Source organism: Phoenix dactylifera, chromosome 18 (assembly GCF_051530095.1).
Source record: "Phoenix dactylifera cultivar Ajwa chromosome 18, Ajwa_hap1_PhDact_Kaust_v1.1, whole genome shotgun sequence".
Lineage (NCBI taxonomy): Eukaryota > Viridiplantae > Streptophyta > Magnoliopsida > Arecales > Arecaceae > Phoenix > Phoenix dactylifera.
In genome coordinates, this window is record NC_143207.1 from 10,456,760 (window position 1) to 10,483,979 (window position 27,220).

The 27,220-nt window shown below is 35.7% G+C and overlaps 1 protein-coding gene across 11 annotated transcripts in view; it reads right to left on the bottom strand.

Annotated features, from left to right (window-relative positions):
* Positions 1–27,220, bottom strand: part of LOC103695874 (cycloartenol Synthase-like) — a 132,930-nt gene that overhangs the window by 54,750 nt on the left and 50,960 nt on the right. For 6 of the 11 annotated variants that reach the window (XM_088714308.2, XM_088714313.2, XM_088714317.2 and 3 more), the window contains exons 10-17: positions 26,894–27,016; positions 26,679–26,801; positions 26,512–26,610; positions 25,110–25,166; positions 21,884–21,930; positions 21,620–21,763; positions 21,281–21,458; positions 15,348–15,428 (exon numbers count right to left, since the gene is read on the bottom strand). In XM_088714308.2, coding sequence (XP_088570434.2) covers positions 15,348–15,428; positions 21,281–21,458; positions 21,620–21,763; positions 21,884–21,930; positions 25,110–25,166; positions 26,512–26,610; positions 26,679–26,801; positions 26,894–27,016 — 852 coding nt within the window. Of the gene's footprint in view, positions 1–15,347; positions 15,429–21,280; positions 21,459–21,619; positions 21,764–21,883; positions 21,931–25,109; positions 25,167–26,511; positions 26,611–26,678; positions 26,802–26,893; positions 27,029–27,220 lie in introns of all 11 variants that reach the window. The other 5 variants (XM_088714307.2, XM_088714311.2, XM_088714312.1 and 2 more) reach the window with 1 other exon arrangement.

Sequence of the window (27,220 nt, forward strand, 5' to 3'; positions counted from 1 at the left end):
CTTGAAACTTTGCTGAATTAGGTTTAAAAGTTCTCTATTACTTTTCTACTATAAATTTTATCTCGTTGTTAACCATTGGAAGACGTCTTGATCTCATTCTCTTAGTATATCATGAATGTATCTAGGTTGTCATGTTCATTAGTGATGTATCACGTTAAACTATTTTATTAATTTGATATTCCCTCAATGGTTGTGTTAATCATCGAAATAATACTATCATCCTTAATCTCCCCCTTTTTGATGATTACAAAATATTGAGCATGAGCAAATTGACATTTATATTAAAATTAGAAGTTTTGATTTAGAAAGAGCTTAAATTGCTAAATTTCAGCTTTTCAAATTTGAAAGTGAAAGCTCGCCCTCTTTCATCCAAATATTGTCAATTTGAACTTTTGATTTTCTCCCCCTTTCTTTTGTATTTTGTTAAAGATGAAACTTCAAAAATTTGAGATAAAGCAAGAATTTCAGGTTATGCATCAAGGCATGAGGAGTATGTGCCAAATTCAGAAATTTTGATTAAAAATTTAGATTTTCTTATTTTGAAAATTTTCATTGTTACATATTGCTTCCCTTTAAGTTAATATGTTACATATTGCTCCCCCTTAAGTGAATATAATCTCTTCCTATTTAGTTTCCAAACTTACTTCTCCCCCTATATCGCAACTTTCCTCTTTTCTTACTTCTCTCCCTTTTTGTTATCATCAAAAGAATGTATAGAAATAGATAAGTAGAAGCAATAAATGATAAAATCCAAATTCCATTGATCAAAATGAAACATTGTAGTACACTGATGCCAAAAGTACAATGTTCATCAAATAAGGTGCAAAATACATCAACAAGGTAAAATTCATATGAGAACTAAATAAATCCTAGGTACTAATCATGATGTACTCTTGTAGTGCTATTATCGATCCTAGAGGAAATCTAGAGGCTATGATCTAGTCCTCATCCTCCTAGCATAAGTGGCAAAGGGAGGTCTGGCCTGATGGGATTGAGTCTGTCGTGGACCTCTGTGAGCTGGGTGACTCTATGCCGAAACTTCTGACTCAGCTGCTCGGGGCACATATGGATCATGAGCCTCTCTCTCTCCCTCTAATGCTGTCACCCGGTCTTTGAGGCCTGTTAGCTGAGCAAAAAATTCTCTAATCTCAGCAGTCATACTGTCCATCCTGCTCATCATGCCATCAGAGAGAGTCCTCATCTAAACTGACACAAGCTCAGTCATCCTACTCCAAAACTTCTCTGTACATCCCGTAGGTGTGGATGATGAAGGTCCTGCCTCTGAATGTGATGTAGGATGATCCGCAGGTATCTCAGGCTCAGGGATAGAGTCTCCAAGCTTTGGTGCTTTAGCCTCTGGTGCATGTGCCCCTGCACCTCCACGCACCCACTGACCGTCCACCTTCTCATAACCCATGCGCACTAGGGATCGTGCAGTGTAGGTGTCGGTAAATAGCAAATGCCTGGATCTCTCTCCCTCTACACATATGTCATGATGCCTGAAAATCAAAGTGAGCATCATACCGTAGGGCAAGGAGACTCTTGATTTGCATATGGCCACACGCATCTACCTAATCATCATGGCTGGAAGATTCAGAGGAATACCCTGAATAACATGCTCCATAATGTCCATGTCTCGCTCAGATATATGATCAAATCTTCGACTTTTTGGAAACAGAATCCTACCTATGAAATTATGCAATAGCCTCATCTCAGCTGACAAAGAACTAGCTATTACATTTTTTGAGTAATCAAAGTCATCTCTCTCAAAAATCAGCTGTAGAGCTCTCATCTTGTTCTCTGGTTTTTCTGGTGTGGCTCCTTCGCAGGGGAGATGAAGCAACTCACTTAGGCTTTCCTCTAAAATACGAACTCATACTCCTCGGACCTCAGACACAAGCCCTCCCGGACCGACTTTTAGAAAGGTATAGAACTGACGAACTAAGCCCGGGTAGGTCACTAAATTTAGGGAGCAAAGATACTCCCATCCTTGCCTTCGGATCCAACCACCCAACCGGAACCCTTCTTGATCCAAAAATTCGGAATGGATCCTTCTACTCGTGGTTATGGGTCTCCCCACATATTTAGCAAGTTGAACTGAGGGGGAAGGAGGTGGAGGAGGCTCTGCACGTGTCTCACCTGGTGGACAAACTGTAGAAGACTCTCTAGGACGCCCTTCTACAATGGTTGGCCGTGAAACCCTTCCGGATCCCTTGGCAACAGCTCGCTTGGGTCCCATTTTTACCAAGTCCTCACTTAGATCTTGATCCAACGGCTTGGGGAAGCAATCTATCACTGTTTGGAGGTGATTGGAAGGAATTGGAGAGTGGGAAATAGGGTTTTATGAAGGAGACAAAAGGAAAGAATGCCCTAAAATGGCTCACGGGTCCCCTTTAAACGGGGGTCCCGCCGTTGGGTCGACCCCAGCTTTTGCTTGGGTCGACTCAAGGAGTAGTCGGCCCCATTCTGGCTCGGGTCGGCCCTGGTTCAGGCTTCCATTTTTTTTTTTTTAATTCTTCCTTCTATCTGATCCTTACCAAATCTTTATGGGACATTGATATAGATGTGAGGAGTCTATAAATGAATAATTTTACTAATGTTTCATGGGATTTTCAAAATGGGAGGAGAGTATCATTAGACATCTTGTTCGTTTCATTTGTTTTCAATCAAAGGGATCACATGTGCCTGCTTCCCTTCTGAGCATGCAAAATCTATCTTTACTTAAAAGTTTTGTAAATATGTCAGCTAATTGTTTCTCGGTACACACATGCTCAATACATACATTTCCATTTTGCACATAATCTCTAATGAAATGATACCTTATTTCAATATGCTTGGCCTTAGAGTGCTGAACCGAATTTTTGGTAAAGTTAATGGCACATGTGTTATCACATTTTATAGGAATATTGTCTAGTTTGATTCCATAGTCCTCTAGTTATTGCTTGAGCCACAGTACCTGAGCATAATAACTCCCGGCAGCTATGTATTCGGCCTCAGCCGTTGACAGTGCTACTGAATTCTGCTTTTTGCTAAACCATGATACTAAGTTATTTCCTAAAAATTGACATGTTCCACTAGTGCTCTTCCTATCTAATTTGTATCCAGCAAAATCTGCATCAGAATATGCAAGCAAATCTAGACAAGAGTCTCTAGAGTACCATAATTCTATGTTTGTGGTTCCTCTTAGATATCTAAGAATTCTTTTGACAGCACTTAAATGTGATTCCTTAGGGTCTGATTGGTATCTAGCACATATTCCCACACTAAATACTATGTCAGGCCTACTAGTAGTAAAGTAAAGCAAAGATCCAATTAAGCCTCTATAGAGCTTCATATCTACACTTTTTTCTCTTTCATCTTTGTCTAGTTTACTAGTGGGGTTCATTGGGGTGCCTATTCCCTTATGATTTTCATTTCCAAACTTCTTTAGTATTTTTCTTGTGTACTTTGTTTGATGAATAAAGATGCATTTCTTAGTTTGCTTGATTTGTAATCCGAAAAAGAAATTTAGTTCTCCCATCATACTTATCTCGAATTCTCCTTGTATTAATTCAGCAAATTCTTTGCAGAGACTATCATTAGTGGCATCGAATATTATGTCATCTACATATATTTGTACTACTAGCAGATTTTTTTCTTTTCTTAAGAAAAAGTGTTTTATCTATATTTTCTCTACTTAAATTCTTATTTAATAAAAATTTGCTTAATCGATCATACCATGCCCTAGGTGCTTGTTTCAATCCGTATAGTGCCTTATGTAATCTAAATATATGATCAGAAAATTCATGATTCTCAAAACCAGGAGGTTGCTCTATATATACTTCTTTTTCTATATAACCATTTAAGAAGGCACTTTTTACATCCATATGATATAATTTGAAATCCATGAAGCATGCAAAAGCTAGAAGTAATCTAATAGCTTCTAATCTAGCCACGGGGACAAATGTTTCTTCAAAATCTATCTCTTCTTCTTGATTGTATCCCTTAGCTACAAGTCTAGCTTTATTTCTTATAACTACCCCATTTTCATCTAATTTATTTCTAAAAATCTATTTTCTTCCAATTATAGAATTATGCTTTGGTCTCTCAGTTAATGTCTATACATTGCTTCTTTTAAATTGATTTAATTCTTCTTGCATAGCATTAATCCAATTTATGTCATTCTCAGCTTCTTCATAAGTTTTAGGTTTTATTTGTGAAACAAAAATAAGATAGTCATTCAAATTTCTAAGAGAGGATCGAGTTCTTACCCCTTAAGATGGATCACCAATGATTAAGTCTTTGGGGTGTCCATGTGCGTACCTCCATTCCTTTAGCAAGTCTTGAGATTGCGGTGGCACACGATCATCTTTCTTTTCTTGATTTGGCACGTCATTGAGATTCAATTTTTCAAACTCAATAATTTCTGTATCATCATCAAGAGTACTTTCTCTTCTAGGAGCCTCACTATCAGACTCATCAAAAATAACATTAATTGACTCTTCAATTACAAGAGTTCTTTTGTTGAATACTCTGTATGTCCTGCTAGAAGTAGAGTATCCTAACGAGATATCCTCATCTGACTTGGCATCAAATTTGCTTAGATCCTCCTTGCCATTGTTTAAAATAAAACATTTACACCCAAATACTCTAAAATATTTAGCAGTTGGTTTCTTATTCTTCCAAAGTTCATAAGGAAAGAGAGGGTAGGCTCATTACATTAAAAAAAAAGATATGGGAATGCCCATAACATAAAATAAATAATTGAGCATGAGAGCCAAATGAATCGAAAGATTCATGTTTGGTTCGGGAAGAGATTATGGAAGTTGTGAAATTAATGGTAAGATAATCTACTTTCATTAAATGATTTATTAGATAATCGACAACAGAGGATCTTGAGTACTATTCGAAATTCGGAAGAATTACGTAGAGGGGCCATTGAGCAGCTCGAAAGAGCCAGGACTCGCTTACGGAAAGTGGAAATAGAAGCAGATGAGTATCGAATGAATGGATACTCTGAGATAGAACGAGAAAAAGAAAATTTTATTAATGCCACTTGTGACACTTTGGAACGATTAGAAAATTACAAAAATGAAACCCTTCATTTTGAACAACAAAGAGCGATTAATCAGGTCCGACAACGAGTTTTTCAACAAGCCTTACAAGGAGCTCTAGGAACTCTGAATAGTTGTTTGAATAGTGAGTTACATTTCCGTACGATCCGTGCTAATATTGGCATTCTAGGGGCCATGGAAGAAATAACAGATTAGCCCTTTGACTTTGACTTTAGTTTAGAGTTTAGGCATTATTTTTTCCCTTTGCTTCCGAAAAAGAATAAAAAAAAACACATGGACATATTGTATTATATTCTTATGATCACCATCCATTTTGCCTTCGAGTCCTTTCATTTCGATGATAAAATATTACTTTTTATTTGTAGTACAATCTTTATCTTGATTATTATTATTTTCATGGAAACTGATGCCGGACAACAGCATTAGAAGCGGAGAAAAACCTCTTCTGTCGCCTGCTCAAGTAGTGGTGCTGATGGGACCCCCCCAAAAAAAGATGACAAAAAAATAAGGCAAGAAAAATTCCGAAAAGGGACAGAGATAAAGATGAGACGCTCTGTACTGAAATACGGAAAAGCCTTATCCATCAATTATAAGATATGACCAAGGATAGTTTTCCGTACCAACCACACCCTCTTCGGTGGCGTTGGGCCATCAATCATGTCACCAATAATGATGGCAAGAATTGGGATCAACTTCTTTCCCTATTTAACGAAATAAAGGAGCAAGGGAAAGAGAGCGCCTTTTTCAAGGCGACTGTGAAAGTTATCCAAGAAGTAGAACGGTGGGGAGGGGGAAAAGGGGGGACTGTAATAGAAGCCCCCCCGGACGTAGCCTTTTCGGCGAACCGGGTTAACAAATAATGATCATTCTTAGGTTGAACCCTGATTCTTTTCGAATCTGGCAGTGCTGGTTCGAGTCCAGCTCGTTATAAGGCAGAAGAAATAGTTGTAAAATGCCATTCTTTCCCCAGCGTGGTCTGGGCCTTTCTGAGTGAGGAAAGTTTCTTTCTCTCTCTTGGTCTAGGTGCTTCTCTGCATTGTCTATCTTCTTCTTCCTTCGTAGCTGTAGGGAGCATGTTTCTCATAGTGGATGCTCCGCTTGGAAGAGGTTCCTCTTTGCTTAGCTTGGTCGATTCTGGATAAGCCTGGTCCATCCTCGTCTCTAGCTCCGACTGCATTGTGTGACTAGGCAGCTTCGGGAGGTAGCGAGGTCGTGCTGCTTGGAGAATAGCCCGTAAAAGAGTTTTTTTCTGCTCAGCATATAGTATATCACAGCTAACGCACTCCTCTATTTCCGATACGCCTGTAAGCTCGCCTCAGCCCAAAAGTACTTTGGAAGATTTGACTCACACAATATCATGCATGTCATTTCTGCCAAGGTCCTATTTTTTCTTTCAACAATCTCATTTTGTTGAGGCGTTCTAGGTGCTGAAAATTGATGTGAAATACCATTTTCATTACAGAATTCTTCAAAGTGTTGATTTTCAAATTCAGTTCCATGATCACTTCGAATTGCAATTAAGGTGAGCTTCTTTTCAGTTATGATACTTTTATAATATTTCCAGAATGCTGAAAATGCTTCATTCTTATGTGCAAGAAATGAGACCTATGTATATCTTGAGAAATCATCTACTATAACTAATCCATACTTTTTTCCTCCTAGACTTGTAGTTCTAGTAAGTCCAAATAGATCCAAGTGTATGAGTTCAAAAGGCCTAGTGGTTGATACAACATTTTTTGATTTGAAAGATGATTTTGTTTGCTTTCCTAATGAGCATGGTCCACAGATTTTGTCTTTTTCAAAAATCAATTTTGGCACATCTTTTATCAAATCCTTTTTGACTAGTTTGATATTAAGTCCATACTAGTATGTCCTTGTCTACGATGCCAAAGCCAACTTGTTTCACTTTTCTTTTCTTCATTAGTGATTAAGCATAATCCATTTTTCTTGGCTAAGTCATGAAGATCTACCATATAGATGTTTCCATGCCTATGTCCTATAAGTACAATGCTATTATCTTTAGGATTTGTGATTATGCATACTGAGGCTTCAAATGTGACTTTAAGATCTTTATCACAAAATTGACTTATGCTAAGTAAGTTATGTTTCAGACCATTAACTAATAAAATATTTTCTATAAAAGTGGATGGAGTAATACAAATTTTACCCTTTCCAATGATAAGTTCTTTTCCATCATCTCCATAGGTTATCACTCCACCCTCCTTAGATTCCAAAGTGACAAATTGTTCTATGTCACCTGTCATGTGTCTTGAACAGCCGCTATCTAGATACCATCGTCTATCCCTCTTATTGGCTGTAAGACATACCTGCAATTAAAATTAAGAATATACTTTAGGTACCCAAACTATGTTGGATCCTGTAGGGTTAGTTTTTAATGTTCCTTTTGGAACCCAAATTTTCTTGTATTTTAGCTTGCCTTTTTTACTTAATTTGTTATAGCTGAATTTCCTAAAATTGCATTCGAATGCTTTGTGTCCTACTTTATTGCAGCAATGACAAATTGTATTTTTATTTTTAGCTTTGACAAATATGTTCTTTAAGTATTTTTGCTTTCTATTTGTTTTATATCCTAATCCTGCTTTATCATATACAACTTTTGACTATCAAGAATCATATTTAATTTGCTTGTGCTAAGTGTGAATTTGTCCACTAAGAATTTATATTTTTCTCCATCTTCTTTTAGTTTGAGATTTTCAGTAGTTAGATTTTCAGTTTCATTGGTGAACTTTCTACTTAGTGTTTCATAGTCATTAGATAGTTTTAGCTTTTCTTTCATAAGAGATTGGTTTTCATCTTTTAGAATTTTATTTTTATTGATTAGCTTCTTGTGCTCTTCCATAAGATCTAAAAATGCATCATATAGTTCTTCTACTATAAAATCACACTCAAGCTCAGAATCTACCTCATCATTATTGGCCATGTAGCAGATTTGGGCCGTCTCTTGTTGCTTTTCCTTTTTCGAGCTTGATTCCTCACTTTCACTCTATTCAGCCATGAGAATCTTCTTTTTAAGTTTTCTAGCCATCCATTTCAATTTCGGACAATCTATCTTGAAGTGCCCGGGTTTGTTACACTCATAGCAGATTGGCACTTCTTTTTTCTTTTCTTTATCCTTTTTCTTTCTCTTGCTTGAGCTGCCTTTAAGAAAAGGTTTTCTTTTATGGAATTTCTTCTTACCTCTCATGAATTTTTTGAATTTTCTTGGGAACATGGTCATTTCTTCTTCATCATATTTCTCCTCAACATTAGACTCCTCTGATTCAGTGTCTTATTTTGGAGTCGTGGACTTCAAGGCAATGCTTTTCTTTTTCTTGGCCTCTTCTTCTGAGTTTTGCTTCATAGTCAACTCATGGGTCATGAGTGATCCTAAAAGCTCTTCCAATTGTAGCGTGTTGAGGTCCTTTCCTTTTTGAATTGCGGTTACCTTGGCCTCCTAAACTCTTGGTAGAGATCTGAAAATTTTTCGCACCAATTCAGAGTTAGAATAAGATTTGCCTAAACTCTTTAATCCATTTATGATTTCCGCAAATCGAGTGAACATTTCAGTTATGGACTCTATGGGCTCTATTTTAAACAATTCATACCAATGTACTAACATATTTATTTTTGACTTTTTAACCTGATTGGTTTCTTCATGTGTGACCTCTAGTTTATCCCAAATTTCTTTAGCGGAGGTGCATGTAGATATCCTATTGAATTCATTTATATCTAGTGAGCAGTAAAGTACATTAATTGCTCTAGCATTTAATTGCGCTAGTCTTTTATCACTATCATTCCAATCTAATTCAGGTTTAGGAATGATTGTGCCCTCTATGCTAATTGTGGGTGTGTGTGGTCCTCTAGTTATGATGTTCTACAAGTCATAATCTAGGGCTTAAACAAATATCCTCATCCTAGCTTTCCAATATGTGTAGTTCGTGCCATTAAACAAAGAAGGTCTATTTGTGGATTGCCCCTCGCTCATAGAGCATCATACTTGGGTTGCCATGATCTTTGACTTTTGATCATGAGATCAACAAATACTCTGAGAGCACCTTGCTCTGATACCACTTGTTGCCCAAGGTGACAAGCCAAGAGCGGGGAGGATGAATTGGTTTTTCTAAATTTTTCAATCCCTTAATTAAATCAATTGATGAGTGAGTAGTTTAGTTAATATTAATTAAGTGCGTGTAGTGAAGTTAGAACAATACACAATGCAAACACAGAAGAAGTATAGTGGTTCGGTGCTCTCCTAAGCACCTACGTCCACTCTCCAAGCATCCCCTTGGGAATTCACTATAATTCTGCGGATTACAGTTGGATTGTTTTCCGGACTCACAATCCAAAAATCTTTACACTTTGGTTTTTCGGGATCACCAATAACCTATATTGGTTTTGCGGGCTCACCAACAACCTACACTGTTGGTTTTACAGGCTCACCAATAAATCTTATAAGAGTAAGTAAGAAGAAAGGATTTGAAACTCCTAGATGAGAAAATATAACAATTTTACACTAAGAGAAGAGATGAGAAATAGTTATCGCTTTGAGAATGCTCTTCTCTTCTTTGCTAAGGTTGTTTCACTTCACAATAGGTTGGTGGAGCTGTTGAATGCACACTCAGATTGCTCAACCACCTCCTTTTTGAGACTTGAATGAAGAACCTTGATGAAGAGCACTAGGGCTTGCTTTCTTTTGAATATGCTATTTTTTGCAAAAGATACTTTTCACTAATGAATAGTATCTCTTAAATACTTTCCAACCTCTATTGGTCACTTTCCATTCGTTAGATTTGAGAAATTAGCCGTTACTAACCGTTAGGAGGTCAAAAAGTACTTCTGCAGAACTAGCCGTTATGCCCTTGTCCGTGCTAGGGTCGACCCAAACTTTTCTAGGCTCGGTTCAACTTACTGTTCATTAGACTTGGGGTCCACTCAACTTACTCTGGGATCGACTCAAACTTTACTGGGGTCGACCCCTGCTACAGTGGTGTCGGCCTTCTCAGGAACCACAGAACCTTATATTTTCGGCTGTTTTCACTGGGGTCGACTCAACCTTTCTTGGGGTCGACCCATGCTACCGTGGGGTCGACTCAAGCTCCATTGGGGTCGACCCTCTCAGGGATTCCAGAGACATGGTTTTGAGCACATATCCTTGGGGTCGGCTCATGTTCAGTTGGGGTCGGCTCCATTTGGGTCGACTCAAGTGTTCCTAGGGTCGGCTCCATCTGGAGTCGGCTCAAGAAAACTTGGGGTCGACCCTCTCAGTAAATTTCAGAGAGTTGTTTTCTTGATGCTTCAAACTGGTGTCGGTTCAAGGTTCTTTGGGGTCGGCTCCTCTCTTGGGATCGGCTTGAAGATACATGGGGTCGGCTCCACTCACTATTCATCTGTGCCATTTTTGCAGGGGTGTCCCAGATGGTTCCAAGGTGTGCCAAGGTTGACTCCACTTCCTCTGGGGTTGACTCAATTCACACTTTCCTGCATCTTAAGGTTAGACTAATTTATATAATCAATAAAATATATTTCAAGTAATTTTAAGTGTATGCCACGATAGAGCTACATACCCTTAATAATGAAAATTGCTGTTTTGCCCTTAAGAGTATATTACACTTGAAACTTTGCTGAATTAGGTTTAAAAGTTCTCTATTACTTTTCTACTACAAATTTTATCTCGTTGTTAATCATTGGAAGACGTCTTGATCTCATTCTCTCAGTATATCATGAATGTATTGAGGGTGTAGTATTCATTAGTGATGTATCATGTTAAACTATTTTATTAATTTGATATTCCCTTAATGGTTGTGTTAATCATCGAAATAACACTATCATCCTCACATTGACTATTAGAAAACCTTTTTACCTGTAGCTATGCTGAAGTCCATTCGAACATTGCTTGCCATTGCAGCATATCATGATTATGAGATATAGCAGATGCATGTGAAAACTGCTTTTCTAAATGGATATCTTGAAGAAGATATCTAATGGACCAGCCTTTGGGTTTCACTTCCAGTGATAGTGATCCCAAGGTCTGCAAACTGCAAAGGTCCATCTATGGACTAAAGCAAGCATATCGGAGTTGGAACACTCGTTTCAACAATGTTATCAAATCGTTTGATTTCATTAAGAACGAAGAGGAACCGTATTTTTATAAGAAGATTAGTGGGAGGGCTATTGTATTCCTCGTATCGTATCTGGATGATATCCTCCTAATTGGGAATGATATTCCAATGCTTACTTCGGTCAAGGTATGGTTGTCTAAGGAATTCTCCATGAAAGACCTTGGGGAAGCATCCTATATTTTGGAGATTAAGGTCTATAGAGATAAATCTAAAAGGATGCTTGGCCTGTCACTGAAAATGTATATAGACGAAGTGCTGAAGTGGTTCAGCATGGAAAACTCTAAAAGGGAATTGCTACCTCTTAGGCATGGGATTCATCTCTCTAAGAATATGTGCCCCAACACATCTGAAGAGACTCAACGCATTAGCAAGATCCCTTATGCTTCGGCTATAGGGAGCCTCATGTATGCCATGCTATGTACACGACCTGATATAGCATATGCCGTGAGTGTCACGAGCAGATATCAGTCGAATCCAGACGAAGAGCACTGGATAATTATGAAAAACATTCTTAAGTACTTGAGAAGAATTAAGGATATGTTCTTGGTCTTTGGAGGAGGATCAGAATTAAAGGTAGAAGGATACACAGATTCGGACTTTATAACTGACATTGATGATAGAAAGTCTACATCAGGATATGTGTTCTTGTGCAATGATGGTTCGGTAAATTGGAAGAGTTCCAAACAACTGATAATTGCAGATTCTACCATAGAAGCTGAGTACATTGCCGCCTCTGAAGCTGTAAAGGAAGCATTCTGGTACAAAAGATTTGTTGAAGAGTTAGGCGTGATGTCATCAAATGCCATCACACGCTACTGTGACAACAATGGCGCCATAACACTGGCTAAGGAGCCCAAGTCTCATCAGAAGTCTAAGCATATAGAGCGGCGATATCACCTAATACGCGACTACCTCGAAAAGAAGTATGTAGAGGCGCAGAGAGTAGACTCCATAGATAACGTGGCGGACCCATTCACTAAGCAGCTGAGTTAGCAAAAGACAGAAGCACATCTTGAGAAGATGGGGCCTAGATATATGTTTGATTGGCTTTAGTACAAGTGGAAGATTGTTAAAAGTATGCCCTAAAAGCCAATTTGTCAGATGCATTGTAATTGTTTTGGAGGCATGAAATTTGTATTTGATCTCTTATTAATTAATAAAATCAGGCATTTTGTTCATTCATGTTATTATGTGTCCATGAATCATCCTAGAAATTAATAAGATGATAACACATATTCTCAAGAGTTGAGAATTTAAGGCATGTATAATTAATAGTTAATTCCTGAATTGCTCCTGATCGATGGATCATCACGAAGGACGGTGATCGATCCGATAAGATTAGTGCACAAATCTCTTTTCTTGATGTACGAGTCTTAAGTCTATAGTGCGGGGACACTGGGGTAATTATGCAAGTGCTTACTAGAGAACAAGAGTACTGAGCATGACCAAAGCAAGAAGTCACTTGGATGTCTATCCACTCGTCAGTGACTTACTTGATGCTGCAGTTGTATAACTAGTACTTAGACCTGCGATGCCTTAGCTAATCACAATGAGGTTGCTGTAGTTTGACGAGCACATAAACATGGACCCTAAGGATCCTTGTGGAGCAGATTGGCTGCAGTAGTTCACTGTCGGATTAGAGTTGCATCTATATGAGATCTATCGACCTTGATAGATTAGGAGTGGTCCTATGTGATTTATGAGACTAAGTTCGAAAGACTTTGGCCAGGGCAATTCTAGAAAAAGAGTTTTCCAATCTCGAACTTGAGTCAAATAAATTTGACATAAGACAGACGATGGAATTTGACGAGTTATCCATAACCTCCGTCATGTCGGGATCCATGATAGAGGTACTGTATCATATGCTAACTGCACCTAGAGGTTCATCCATTCAGTTCTGCTAGGTTGTCACTATATGCTGCTAGGTGTCACTAGTGGATTGTGAGATTCAAAGGTATTCACTTGGTGATCAGTGAACCCTAAGAGTAAAGTCGAAATCGTTTCAATCTATTGAAAGGAGTTTCGATGATATTATGATAGAGATCATAATATATCTCACTACCAGTCAGAATAGAACCTACGGAATCACACACATTAGAGGTTTTGATCGTTCCGATGGTTGGATAGCGGTTTAGAATTGCAATTGATGTTGATTGTCAATTTGATAGACAATTAGAGTTATTGAAGAAGGATTTGCAATTGGATTACAATTTAATTGATTTAATTGGACCTAATTAAATTACGTTTAACCTTTTCGGATAAGGATGCGAATGCTTAATTAATTAAAACTCTTTATTAGATAACGAACTTAATTCATGAAGTCCAATTTGGATCCTAATTAGATTAGGATTCACATAAATCAATTCAGAGGACACATTGGATTCTAATTGGATTAAGATTCAATTGATCAGGTGGAACCATGTAACACCTAATTGGATTAGGTGACCCATGCGTGGAAGGAAGGGAGAGAGCCCTTCCTCGATGCGTGTGAGGTAAAGAAGGAAAGAGGGAGGGGCGTCCGCCCCTCCTCCTTCTCACACGCACCAAGAAAGGAGGGGCGTCCACCCCTCCTTTCTTTTCATGGTCCACACGCCACATGGAGGGCTGATGCCTCTCCTCCTCCTCATCCACGCAGATTGCCACATGGCACAAGCTTGTCCTTTGGATTCTCTCCAATCTTTTTTAAGTAAGGGTTGTGATAGAATTAAGTAAGGAGTGTTGCAGATTTTGGAGGGATAAATCAAGGAGTGATTGATCTTTTAAATTATTTCTTGTTTTTATAGGCATGAGATGCCTATTTAAAGGGACCAGGTGTGAGGCATAAGTGCATTGGAGTCTCCTTGCAGCCGGCCATCCTTCTCCTTCCTCCTCCTGGCATGAGCAAGAAAGAAGGGAAGAAGAGCTGCGCCATCTTCTTCCTCCTCTTTGTCCTTCATCGTCTTCCTTCTTCTTCCTCTCAAAGTAATCAAGGAGTTGATTAAAGGAAGAGGAATTCAGCCATCAAAGATGATCTCTGCAAGGAAACTAGCACCCCGATGAGATCTTGGAGTGATCTGTACCTCGTGTGAATACCTGTAGAGGCTGGACACTTGTACTGCTTCAAGCGAACCAAAAATCCTACGATCATCAGATAGCGGTGAAATTCTATCCGCTCAAAGGTAAAGATTAAATCTTTATAAATTCTATGCAATTAGGAATTGTTGTAGATCTGAAATTAATCTAGTCTTTTAATTTTAATCTTCCCTTTAGATTTCATAAATCTGAGTTAGGGAACTCTAGAAAATTTTTGAAATCTACATTCCCTAAAATGTTCATGAGATGAACGACCCCGCACGTATCTTTCCACTGCGATCGTCGCAACGCGTTTGGGGGTAATCCGACAAGTTTCTAGTATAATTTAATTTTAGTTCTTTGCTTCATACTTTTGTTGTGTCTCTGAACCTTGAACTGACACCTTCTTGCCCTAGAACACTAAGATCAATTATACTTGGCAGAGGCAAGAAATTATGTTGTTTTATGATCTTCATCTCTTACTAGCAAACACAAAGGTCTTTCATGGTGATAGCAGATTAATAGAGCTGAAGGCTTATGATATAGTCTCTTTTCTATACTAATTGTAAGGCCAATCATAAAACGAATGGCATGCATGAGACTCTCACCATTGCAAGGTTTGAGGAGGGCCAAATATACGTAGATGTAGCACTGCATGAAGAGAAGCTATTTTCATATTCCAAATCTACGACCTCTAATTTACAATGGAGTAACCTTATCTTTGCACATAAGTTCACCCTTTTGATAGTAAGAGTAATACTCTATCATTTTAATGCATCGAGGAACTCCTTTGTAAATGAATCACCACTATTGATGGAGTTCTAATTTAAAAGAAAAAGCCAGAGACTCTCAATTAAGAAGGCACATGAAAAGAAAGATATGGACATAGGCATGAATCAATTGTGGAACATGATTAGCAAAGCAACATAATATATCTATAATAAGGAATATTGGTCATAATCATGAAAACCTATGACATATCTATAACTTTAATTGATTCAAAATATTGCATAGGATAGGCAAAGTCGAAAAAGATATAATATTGGAAAATATAGTTTCATTTGAGGTGTCATCATCTTAGTTTATCTAAATATGACATTAAGTACAAATTATATAAACAAACCTGCCCAGCATCAATAAGCGCCAACATGGCCCATCCAGTTTGCACTGCATGAACTCTATTTCCCTTAAGATTTGTATACACCTATATCAAAAGCAAAAGTGGTTTACAACTATGATAAATTGAACTAATCTAAAGATACCAATGCAGCTTTAATATCTCAAACTGTGTCAAAAAAATATTTAATCTCTTACCCAAATATGGTTCAAGCAATTTTGATAAATATATTTAGGTTATGGTTGAAAAGATAATATTTTTTACCAGTGGTAGTCTAATTTATATTATTTTATGGGCTATGAATAGTAAAGCCAGCTAATGAAGTTCAGTCATATAACTAATAGCATTTTTACATGTTAAATATATGAAAACCAACAATTCATAATATATCAAAGTAATATGCAAAAGGGTGAGGATTTGTTGAAAGTTATATAGATGGAGTTGAAAATAACAATTTGTCTTTGATCATGAATAATTAATATTTGAATCATAACTCAAATGAACTCTAGTCTTTATTTAAATTTAAACCTATGAATAGAATTATGATAATGAAGTAATGTAAAAGACAATTTATGCGACCCATCTGAATGTAAAAAATTGTAGGTGTAAGCTTAAAAAATATAATCAATAGCATCAAAATGGGTAGTATTAAATGGAACATACTCTAATATTATTCTAACCAATACCAAGCACTTTGGGATGGAAAGCATCTCAGAGCATTTACAAATCCTATTGTCCATGTCTTTTTTGATCTTAACTATGAAACACATACTAATGCTGCCGCATGTCCGAAGTATATCAACCATTTTTTTTATCACCTTACTATTTATTAATACCAGTCATAACTATCCATTGATTTAGTTGATACAGGATATTCCATGTTTTCTTACAAATTCAACCCAACAACCTTACTTTCACCTCCTCATTACATGACGTTTGAATTATGTATTCGTTCAATGTGTCTGGTAGTATAGATGTCTGAATTTATCTTTAATCTTTAGTTGCACTAAGCAAACATATATCACTCAAAAGACACATCTTTACTTAACCCAGCCTACGTTAGTTTTATTAATGCATTCTTGTATGTGGAGGATATGCAAAAAGCAGCAAAAGCAATTTATTTGTCAGATCTACCTATATTTGAACCATATCTTTAGCTCATATACGGCGTCATTTTTGCACTCATTTAATAAAACAATAAAGAAGGCACACCTTGAGCATTAGCACTAAATCATTCATAGCAAGAATGATAAAGTAGCTAACAATTGAACTTCCATTTCTATAGAAAAAGTGGAAGGAATTGTAGTCAAATTTACATCTCAAATACAAATAAATCAAAAGAAATTATAATATAAAGTAGGGTGAGTCCAAATGTTCAGTTTCCTTGGCTAAATAATTCATTTATGATAAAAAATTACTTCCTATATGTTGCAGTTCTTCCTTGTGAAAAAATTCCAATAATCACATCCATGTATAGCTATAAAACTCAAATGACTCAAGCACATAACTCGAATTATATCCCAATAAAAGTGAGTAAGCCTAAAGGATCGGAATACCTAGAAAGACTTAAAGAATAACAAAATTTTATATTCTAAATCTATAATCATCCCAATCTCCATAACAATCAGGCTCTCTATTTGGGGGAGCTGTTAGTAGTAGAGCTTTTGGAAGTAGAGCTGTTGGAAGTAGAGCATTTATAAGAAGCTATTTGCTGTTTGGCAACTATATTTCTAAAGTGCTGTAGCACTTTAACATGTGTTTGGTAAACAAACTGAGAAAGTACTTTTGTGTGGCAAAATGACCATAAAGGACATTACCAATATTATACAACAGAGCATAATAAAATGTAATATGTATTAATATATAAATATATGATATAGTATAATATTAATGTAATGTAATGTAATATTATTATAATATAGTACTATAACATTATGTATTATAAAATAATAATTTAATATAATATTAAATTATTTAATGTAACATATCAATGTATTATGATATAATGTAATATAATATTATATTTATAGTATAATACAATAATAAATATATAAAATATTATAATTATTAGTGTAAATTAATTTTCATCCTTCTAATAATCATTTATCTCTCTAAGAAATTTTCTAGCTAGGTGATAAAATTGGTTAAATAAGTACTAATATTTTTATTTATTTATTTATTTAGATCAGATTATTTGCCACTCACTCATTATTTTTCTTTTTATTTATTTATTTTATTTATTAATTTATTTATTAAAATATAGAGGGGTCGTCGGCCATGGGTGGTGGCCAACATGGTGGCTGCCCACGGCGGTGTTGAGAGGAAGAAGAAGATAGAGAGGGAGAGGGAGGGGATGGGTGAGAGAGGAAGAGATGGGATGAGGGTTTTGAAGAAAAAAAGTGAGATTTAAATGGGGGCATTTTGGTCCAAAAAATAGCTTTCCGATAAAACTAAAAACAGCATTTTCGGAAAGCTCCAAATTGGAGCTTCTCCCCAAAAGCTGTTTTCAGCTTCCCGCAAAAGCTGAAACAGCTTTCCGAAAATTTTACCAAACACTATTTTTTATCTAAAAGTACTTTTGGAGGGCCAGAAAGTGCTTTTTGGCCCTCCAAAAGCTCCCCCAAACAGGGGCTCAAATGACTCAAGCACATAACTCGAATTATATCCCAATAAAAGAGAGTAAGCCTAAAGGATCGGAATACCTAGAAAGACCTAAAGAATAACAAAATTTTATATTCTAAATCTATAATCATTCCAATCTCCATAACAATCAGGCTCCTTTCCTCACACCAATGACACCCTTAAGAGCTTCAGGGTCTTGAATGAGAACAAAATTTTAGGTATGAAGAAAACCGAAAAAAAGAAGTCAGAGCAACCCTTAGTTCTAACAATTTGGATCACTTCTTGCTTTATAACTATTTAAATTTTTGGAATGAAGAAAACCAAAAATATATCCATAGCTACCCTCAGTTCTAACTATTTATATCATGTCTTGCCTCATAACTGCTTAGGCCCTGTTTGGGGGAGCTGTTGGCAGTAGAGCTGTTGGAAGTAGAGCTGTTAGAAGTAGAGCTGTTGGAAGTAGAGCTGTTATAAAAAGCTGTTTGCTGTTTGGTAACTACATTTCTAAAGTGCTGTGGCACCTTAACATTTGTTTGGTAAACAACTGAGAAAGTACTTTTGTATGACAAAATGACCATAAAGGACATTACTAGTATTATACAATAGTGCATAATAAAATATAATATATATTAATACATAAATATATGATATAGTATAATATTAATGTAATGTAACATAATATTATTATAATATAGTACTATAACATTGTATACTATAGGATAATAATTTAATATAATATTAAATTATTTAACATAACATAATATTATATTATATTATATTTATAGTATAATACAATAATAAATGTATAAAATATTATAATTATTAGTATAAATTAATTTTTTACTCTTTTGATGACCATTTATTTCTCTAACGAATTTCTAACTAGGTGAAAAAATTGGTTAAATAATTACTAATATTTTTTTTATTTATTTATTATTTTATTTATTTATTTATTCGTTCATTTATATACATATTTATTTATTTATTTATTTTTCTTTTTTTTCTTTTTCGGCGGCATTGAGGAGAAGGAGATAGAGAGGGAGAGAGAGGGGGGGAGATGGTGAGAGAGAAAGAGGCGGTGCGATTGAGATTTTTGGGAGGAAAAAGAATGGGGGTATTTTGGTCAAAAATACAGCTTTCCGACAAAGCTGAAAACAGCGTTTTCGGAAAGCTCCAAAATTGAGCTTCTGCCAAAAAGCTGTTTTCAGCTTTCCGCAAAAGCTGAAACAGCTTCTTGGAAATTTTACCAAACACACTTTTTTACCTAAAAGTACTTTTGGAGGGCCAGAAAGTGCTTTTTGGCCCTCCAAAAGCTCCCCCAAACAGAGCCTACCCTCAGTTCTAACTATTTATATCATGTCTTGCCTCATAACTGCTTAGTACCTCAATGGTGATCTACCACAAACCTAACACAATTCCAATGGCGTTCTCATTCCCCCATCCTCTTTTATGGAGGAAGAAGTACTTTCAACTCTAGAATAGGATGAAAATCCTAAACTATCATCGGTGGTAAAAGAAAGGGTGGCGCTTGACATAAGCTTTACTTCTATTTGAGTTGTCGCGAACTTCAACAAATCCTTCTCTATATCATTCTTGTGTAAATTCCAAATGATCGATGATGAAGGTTGAAATAAAATAGATCAATCGATGTTAGCATAACTAAGTTTCATCTTTATATGAAAATTCGAAGTGAAGCAACTTTTTAGAATCTTCATAGGTAGGAGAAAATTTAGAAAGGGGGTTAAATCTTTGGAAAGGAAAATAAATTTCTTATAAGCTGGATACTCTTCTAGATTAAATCAATACCTCTTCATGAGATAACTCAAATTAATTCCATCACATTAGTAAATGTGAAGGGCCATTAAGTGATGCTACAATGAAAAAGAAATCAAAATATGAGGAGAAAAGAGGAATAAGAAAAGACATATGCAAAGTCTACACTAGATGGTCAATAAAATCAAAGTCCTCAATAAACTACCAAAAGCTCTTCTAGTGGAAGCTTGTCTACACCTCCAATAATACTAAACCTGATCTATTCTAAATTGCAGAATTAACTGGATCCTATTTTATCTAGGACCCTGAAATGAAACTTCTTGACAAGAATAAACCTAAACATTATAATAAATCCATCTCTATATTTTTCTTGTACCTTCTAACCAATTTTTGACTCTGAAACATTTGAATTTGGCCAAGATGGATAATCCAAGGAACACTAATAAGATCTTTCCAAATGAGTAAAAGAATGCTAAGATCTAGTATTTGGGTGAAACCCAAAATGGAATTTGTTGATTGCCGATTGCTAGCTGATTTCTGATCTTCAATCTATTAGCTCATTAGATAAATGCTACATTAGGAAGCTAGCAGCGATCCCAAAAAAAAACAAAGATAGAAAATAGGAAAGGATATGAAGGACGCATTGCTTGCAAAAAATAAAGATAATGATAATGAATATGCATCCTAGAAGCGGAAAGATTACAATACTAGAGATGTTGTTATATGCGAATGTCGGATGTATTGATCCTAGACACTTTCCAATGTACAACATAACACATGATCATATAAGAGGATGAAGAAAGATAATTGTGAGAATCCGTATGGGCATGTATTTAGTCTCATATTAGCTATGCAATAGGTAGATCTTAGGCATTTATATCGGACCAAGAAAGCTAAATAATACCCTACAGCTAGTCTTTCTGGATGAGGTCCTGGGTTGTACAAATGGTATCAGAGCAGACGTGGCCCATGGCCTATGTGGACTAAGGGATAATGTTGCTCTAGCCTATTGGGGCTGACTATGGGCCAATCATGGTGCTTGTGATTAGAGTTGAAAAGATTTAGACTTTCAACCTGTCAAGGATATCAGAGCTTAAACGGAGGGAGTATACGAGAATCCATTCGGGCATGTGTTTAGTCTCACATCAGCGACACACTAGGTATATCTAGGGTACTTATACCAGACCAAGGAACCAAATAAAATGTTTAGGCTAGCCTTTTTGGATGAGATATTGGATTGTTACAATAATGATTTGCACTTTTGTTCACGTCGTCTTGTAAATCGAAATTCCGACTTATGTGTTGCAAGAAAAATTAACATTTGATGAGCCACATAAAACGGGAATTATATGTATATATGTATATATATTGTATATATAAGATTCCTTTTAAGGTTGTAAAGTCCTACAGATATAAAAAAGAAAGACAAGTGGGCTAATAATAATAGCTCAATTATATGAAACCTCAGAAAAGGGAAAAAAAGATTTATATCAAAAAAAAAAACAATGGAAAAAAGATTCATATAGACCTTTTGAAAGCTTTACCTTGTTACAACATGATAGATAGCTCTCACCCCAACCACCTGAAGCCAACTGTTTTGACAACAGAAAGTCACAAGCTTTACGGATGTAATAGTTATTGTCATAGGACCTCCCTGCAGCTACCAACCCCTTTATCCCAAACCATGTGGCATAGGTGAAGCAGATGCCCCAACGACCATACCTGTTGGAAAATATCCATGTCACTTTTCCCGAAGTTAGACAAACCATTGGAAACATGACACAATATCTCACAAAGATTAATGCAGATACAAAGAGTAATAATAATAATAATATAATATGGAAATGAAATGCCCATGGAAAATAGGGAATAAGGAAGCAAACCAGGATCCATCAGGATTTTGCATCTTTTCAATGGCATTTGCAGCTCTTGTGATGCATGTTTCTATATCTTGTTTGCGATAGTCAGGGTACAATTTCTTAAAAACTGATAGAGCCTTAACTGCGGATGCAGTGCATTCAACGTATCTGCAACATGAAGATTGTGTATTTGTAAGCAAGACTTTGGGGAAACATATCCCTAAAAATTTTATAGCACAAGGAAAGATTTGAGAAAATAATTCACGAAAAATTTTGATAGAAGCTTACGGAATTTCAAGTATAAGGTTTGCCATATTTTCGTCAGGATTCAGTATCTGTAAATAGAAGATTATGAAATTTGGAAGCATATTCCAGCAAACAAAATAAAAAGAAAACCAAAAGACTTAAGTTTCGTAGTATAATCTAAATTAAGTTTGTGCATTATATATGTCACGCGTAAGGTTTCTTGACTAGCATTCGAGGAAATAGGTAACACCAAGTATGTAGCGGCTTGATCATGTGCTCCATCACAATCATTTACCGGATGACTTGCATACTTCCTCAACAATAAATTGATTGTCATCTCACACATGGCTAAGATTTAGAGTAAGTTTTTCGATGTGAATAAAAATGAAGAGTTAAAAATGAGGGAATGCAATGGGCAGTATGTGTAACTATTAGTTTTATTTTGTGTAAAACATAGCACATAATTTGCGCATTTCATTCAACTAACTAGAGTGTGTTCCTTCAACAACACCGTTTCTTTTCTTATTCAAATTTCCTTCTTTAAAACTCACTTTGATTCGTTGCACTTTTATATTTTACGTAACTAGCATACATTACCTGCAATTCATGTTGGGAACACTTCCATTCATGTTTGCTTTATAATTCTGTACAAGAATTTGAACTTGTATAATACTATGTTTTTATCTTTCCTAATAGAGTTGAGCAAATAGTTAGGAAAGACTGAGATCTTAGTGATCCCTTTGTTGGAACTCCTCTTGCTGGAAATGGTTCTTTCCTTGACTAGCTTCTTATCTCCCTTGCATCTGGTCACATTCTTTAAATGAATTTGGTGGTTTCCTCAACTAGCTCCTTATCTACATTGCATCTGGTCACAATATTTCAATGAATTTGGATTTTCTTCCATTGCCTTTGACTCTTGACTTTGTAGGGTCAAATTCAACTATGTCCAGTAACAATGGCTTCACAATTTTTTTTTAAGTTAATTTCTTTTGGGTATTTTTAACACTAGTTGTAAAGAGGAAAAAATTAAGGTTCTGATGAACTCACAGACTTCATATGATGGTGGGCTGCATATGGGGTCTAAACAATACGTGACCTCCTAATCATTAGAATATCTCTGGTGGCCTTGTACAATGATCAATTATTTATAAGCACTTGCATGACATGCTCCTCTCCTATCTGATCAATAACTTTCTCCATCAAGCTCAAGATGTACCAGGCATCATGCACTTTGTTGGATGTATTGACTTCTAGAAGGATATCTTCTTATTACAATATGTCAAAACATTGATGATTCTTCTCCTAATAGGCCTAATACAACCATCACACATCATAGTCAACTTATATGTGGGCCATTTGCTTTGAAAGGTTAATCCATTCCTCTAGTTCCTTCTTGTCCTCATTAAATCTTGCTATATATATCCTTCGATCTTGGAGGATCGATACCTTGACAAGCTTTCTGGATGGAACAAATCACGCTGCAGTAGTCGGTGTTGGAGGCAACATTTGTAGGTATGTGGGTCAAGCGGAATGACTTTGCAATTGCTCTCTATATGTCCTTTTTCTTCTTCTTTTGCAACATCAAATCAATTCTCTACTACTTTGAGTCCTTGCTAGGGTAGACATATGAATTCAAGTCATGAATATAGTGCCCTAATTGGTAAACCTCTGCTCTTCTTTCTCTTCATGCTATTAAAAGTCTCAAATGTGGACGCTATCCGACTAGCACCCCTGTCAACTACCTCTCACTACCTAGATCCTCTGTAGCCCAGATTCACCTTGGAGGCCCTAAAACTAGAACCCCCATTATACTATGAGGGTCCAAACTATGAACTGTACCTAGCTACCTCCTTTCTCTATCATCGATAATTTAGAATGCCTATATTTTGTATTTTTATGATCATGATCTTACTTAAAAGTAAAAGTACAACCACTAATGACCTCGCTATATTGTATTTAAATATCCTCTAGATGAAATTCTTTTCTATTTCTTACTATATGTAGGTTGGATCATGATCTTATTCTTGTATATTTTACTATATCAATAGATATGCATATAGCATTTGAATTTTGTATAGTGGAAGTATGTCATTACATTAATATTAAAAATCTATTATAAATAGCATGAAATAAGATCAAGCTTGATGTGAAATGATACTAATAATATGAGTATTATTATTATTGGTCAAAAACACTTACGAATATGAAAGCAAATACCATATTAAATTGTTATAGTCATGTCTATATTATGATATAGAATTTGTGATATGCTCAATGAGCTTAATGTGCAATAAGTATTGGCATATTGATAATGAACAATATTAATACTCAATGAGGCTCAGCTTATAAGTTCTTATTTAATATGGTTCATTATTTCTCAAAATAATATATTTTTTGTGCAATTAGTATGAATACTATATTTTTTGAAAATTGAAAAAACCATACCCCACATATCATGTAGGGATGGTATTAGTGACTGACGTTTGTACATAGAGGCCCTTATACAGAGTTTTCTGTTTACCATGTTAAAGCTGGTATATATCAATGATGCTAGTACTGATGCCGAAAGTTCTACTCAGCCATTATTTTAAAGTTCATTGCTTAAAGTACAATAGAAATTTAACTATTGAAGTTTGCTATTTATTGTACCAACAAAAAGCTTTCTATTTACTATAATTCATTGCATTCCAATATTATATTTCAAAAATAGTTAGAAAAGGAGGAAAAACTGTACTGCATGAATCGTGGTTATATGCTAATATATATGCTAAAGTATATGCTCTGCTTGCGCAGTGCTCTCCATTATTTTTTCATTTCATCATAATTTCTTTTTATTTGAGCAAGGTATAAAGACTCAATTGAACTTCCAAAACCAAAAATCCGCAGGTCTGCTAGGAACTAAGTTTTCAAAATCATTAATATTGAAATCATTAAATCTTTTAGCTAAGCTTTAATGTCAAGAGTGTAGTCCAACTTATTTAGGATGAATAATAATATAGTTTTATACCACTACAACACTAGTAACAATAACTATCATACAATAGCATTCTAACTCTCACATAGACATACATGTAAACACACATAGACAAAGTGAGGTACGAATGCTTGTTGGTCCTTGATCAGCATAAATATTATATGCAATACTTAACTCTTAACCATGCACATAGACAAGAGGTTGGCATCTTTTAGGTTCAAAATATAACTCCATAGGGGAACAATACAGAAAGAACTAGCAATAGTAAAGGAATATGCATTTAAGAGCACGGACCTGCAACCAAGGAGAGGCTCTTATTCGTTCAAAACTTGCATAACCACCACTTTTCTCCTACAACAAGGAAAACAATATTTAATAGCTATTGAATTTGCTAATGTAACAGAAGAGGAAAGACCTTAAAATTACATGTGAGTTTACTGAAATTGTTAATAAAGGATAATTCCTATGTGATAGCTAGGAAGTGATATCAGGTTGGCTTGAGTTAGGGTACATCTCAATCTAAACTCAGACCTATGGAAGGTCTGGGCCTAAACTTTCTCTAAAACTCACTAATCGAGGTATCAGGTTGAGACCAAGTTAGGGTAGGAGAGAACATACAACTCTATTTACAAGTCAAGTTCGTGTGTATTAAGTTCTGTAACATAATTGGCACTCATTAGGTTTGGATCAGGGTTATGTCCCAAGCGAATACCATTACTTGGTTAGCTGAAACCCCTTCATATCCTCAAAATAACTTATTTGTGACATAGCTTCAAAAATTATAATTAATAAAATTTATAAAAAAAGTGATGTGTATAGGAGTAAAATTACACATGATATACTGGGGAAACTATTGGGTTCTAATCGATTCTAGGTCAAGGTCAGGTTAGATTTATAAAAATTAATCCCATATTAGAATGTATTATATACGACTTAGTCAGGTGTGCGTGCATTTGCTAGACTGGATGGACCCAACAAGTTTTATAGAACCATGTCGAACCGACAGGCCTACATCATATCTAGATAGCAAGGTAAGGTAGGTAACTTGTGTATTATGTAAGTATACTTAGATCCTCTATCGTAAAATTTTGCACCTAGCAGCTGAGAATAAATGTTGTACATGAAGTTTATCACAAATTAAATCTCTTTTTACACAATAAAAACAAAATTTATTTCAACAAGGTACAATACTGTGATAGATTCCCTTTAATGCTTATTCTGATTATTTGCATTTGGACAAATATGCTAATTGTTATAAGTCATCAAGAAACATATCACTGATGTTCTTTCTTATAAACAATAAGAGGTTATAAAATAATGAGTTGCATTATTTGATCACATCCAACAAGGTTTTTTCTTTTGGCTAGTATTTTGCTTGTAGGAAATCAAGCAAATAATGTAGAAATTATTATTTTTCCACCAACATTCAACTCCAACAATACAAAAGTCGTAGATATGTTATAAACAGGATGGAAGTAGAAAATCCAGTATAACTATATAGATTACGCAAACTATCCTTGGTCGAATGCACCTTAATTCTATGACATTAATGTTTAGAAGACTCATCAGTTCAATTATATATATTCAGAAATGCATGCTTTACCTTATTAGATCAATGGTGTAGAAGCTTTAATAAGTGATGCACTTGAAGGAGAGCTACTCAAATTTGGTTTTCTAGAGGCCAGACATGAGTTACCTGCTGGCAAAGAAGGATGTCCGCAGCATCATAAAGTCGTTTCACATCTACTGAATCGCCAACAAGTGCTGGAGACATTTGTGACAATAAGAGTAGAGCCTGCAGAAGATAGAAGAATATCACTATCTTAACTAGAGAATAATAAATGAGGGCACTAAAATGGCTACCAATAATGCTTCTGCTGTGGTATCTGAAACCATCCATCCTTGATCTGCCATCGAGAAGGGCCATGAGCCTTTTGATCTATCCCGGTACGATGACTTGAGATCACCAGGATACTCCTCAAGAATCTTTAAAACAAGTTAGAAATAGGTCAAGTACACAAAGGTGGCATGAGTGTGACTGACGCATCAGAATAAGAACTAATAAACTAAGAGTAGACCTGTGAGTTTTTTATGTATTCATGCGCTTTCTTAAGAGTAGGGCCAAATTCTTCAGAAAGGCCAGTAGAAATGATTGCTTGAACAGCAAAAGCTGTGTCCCATAATTGGCTGCCAACCGCTGCCTGCAGTTCATGCTATAAATCATGAATTGATTATTTGTGCTGAATGATACTTTACAAAGCAAGACCAGTAACAATGTTCCATGAAGCTATGACTTATTCAAATTAAAAGTATATGTATCGGTGTTCGACACTCTAACCCAAATTATATCATATAACTAGAGACAATACATAGATTAGTAAGTAGGAGCATGGAGAATTTGATAG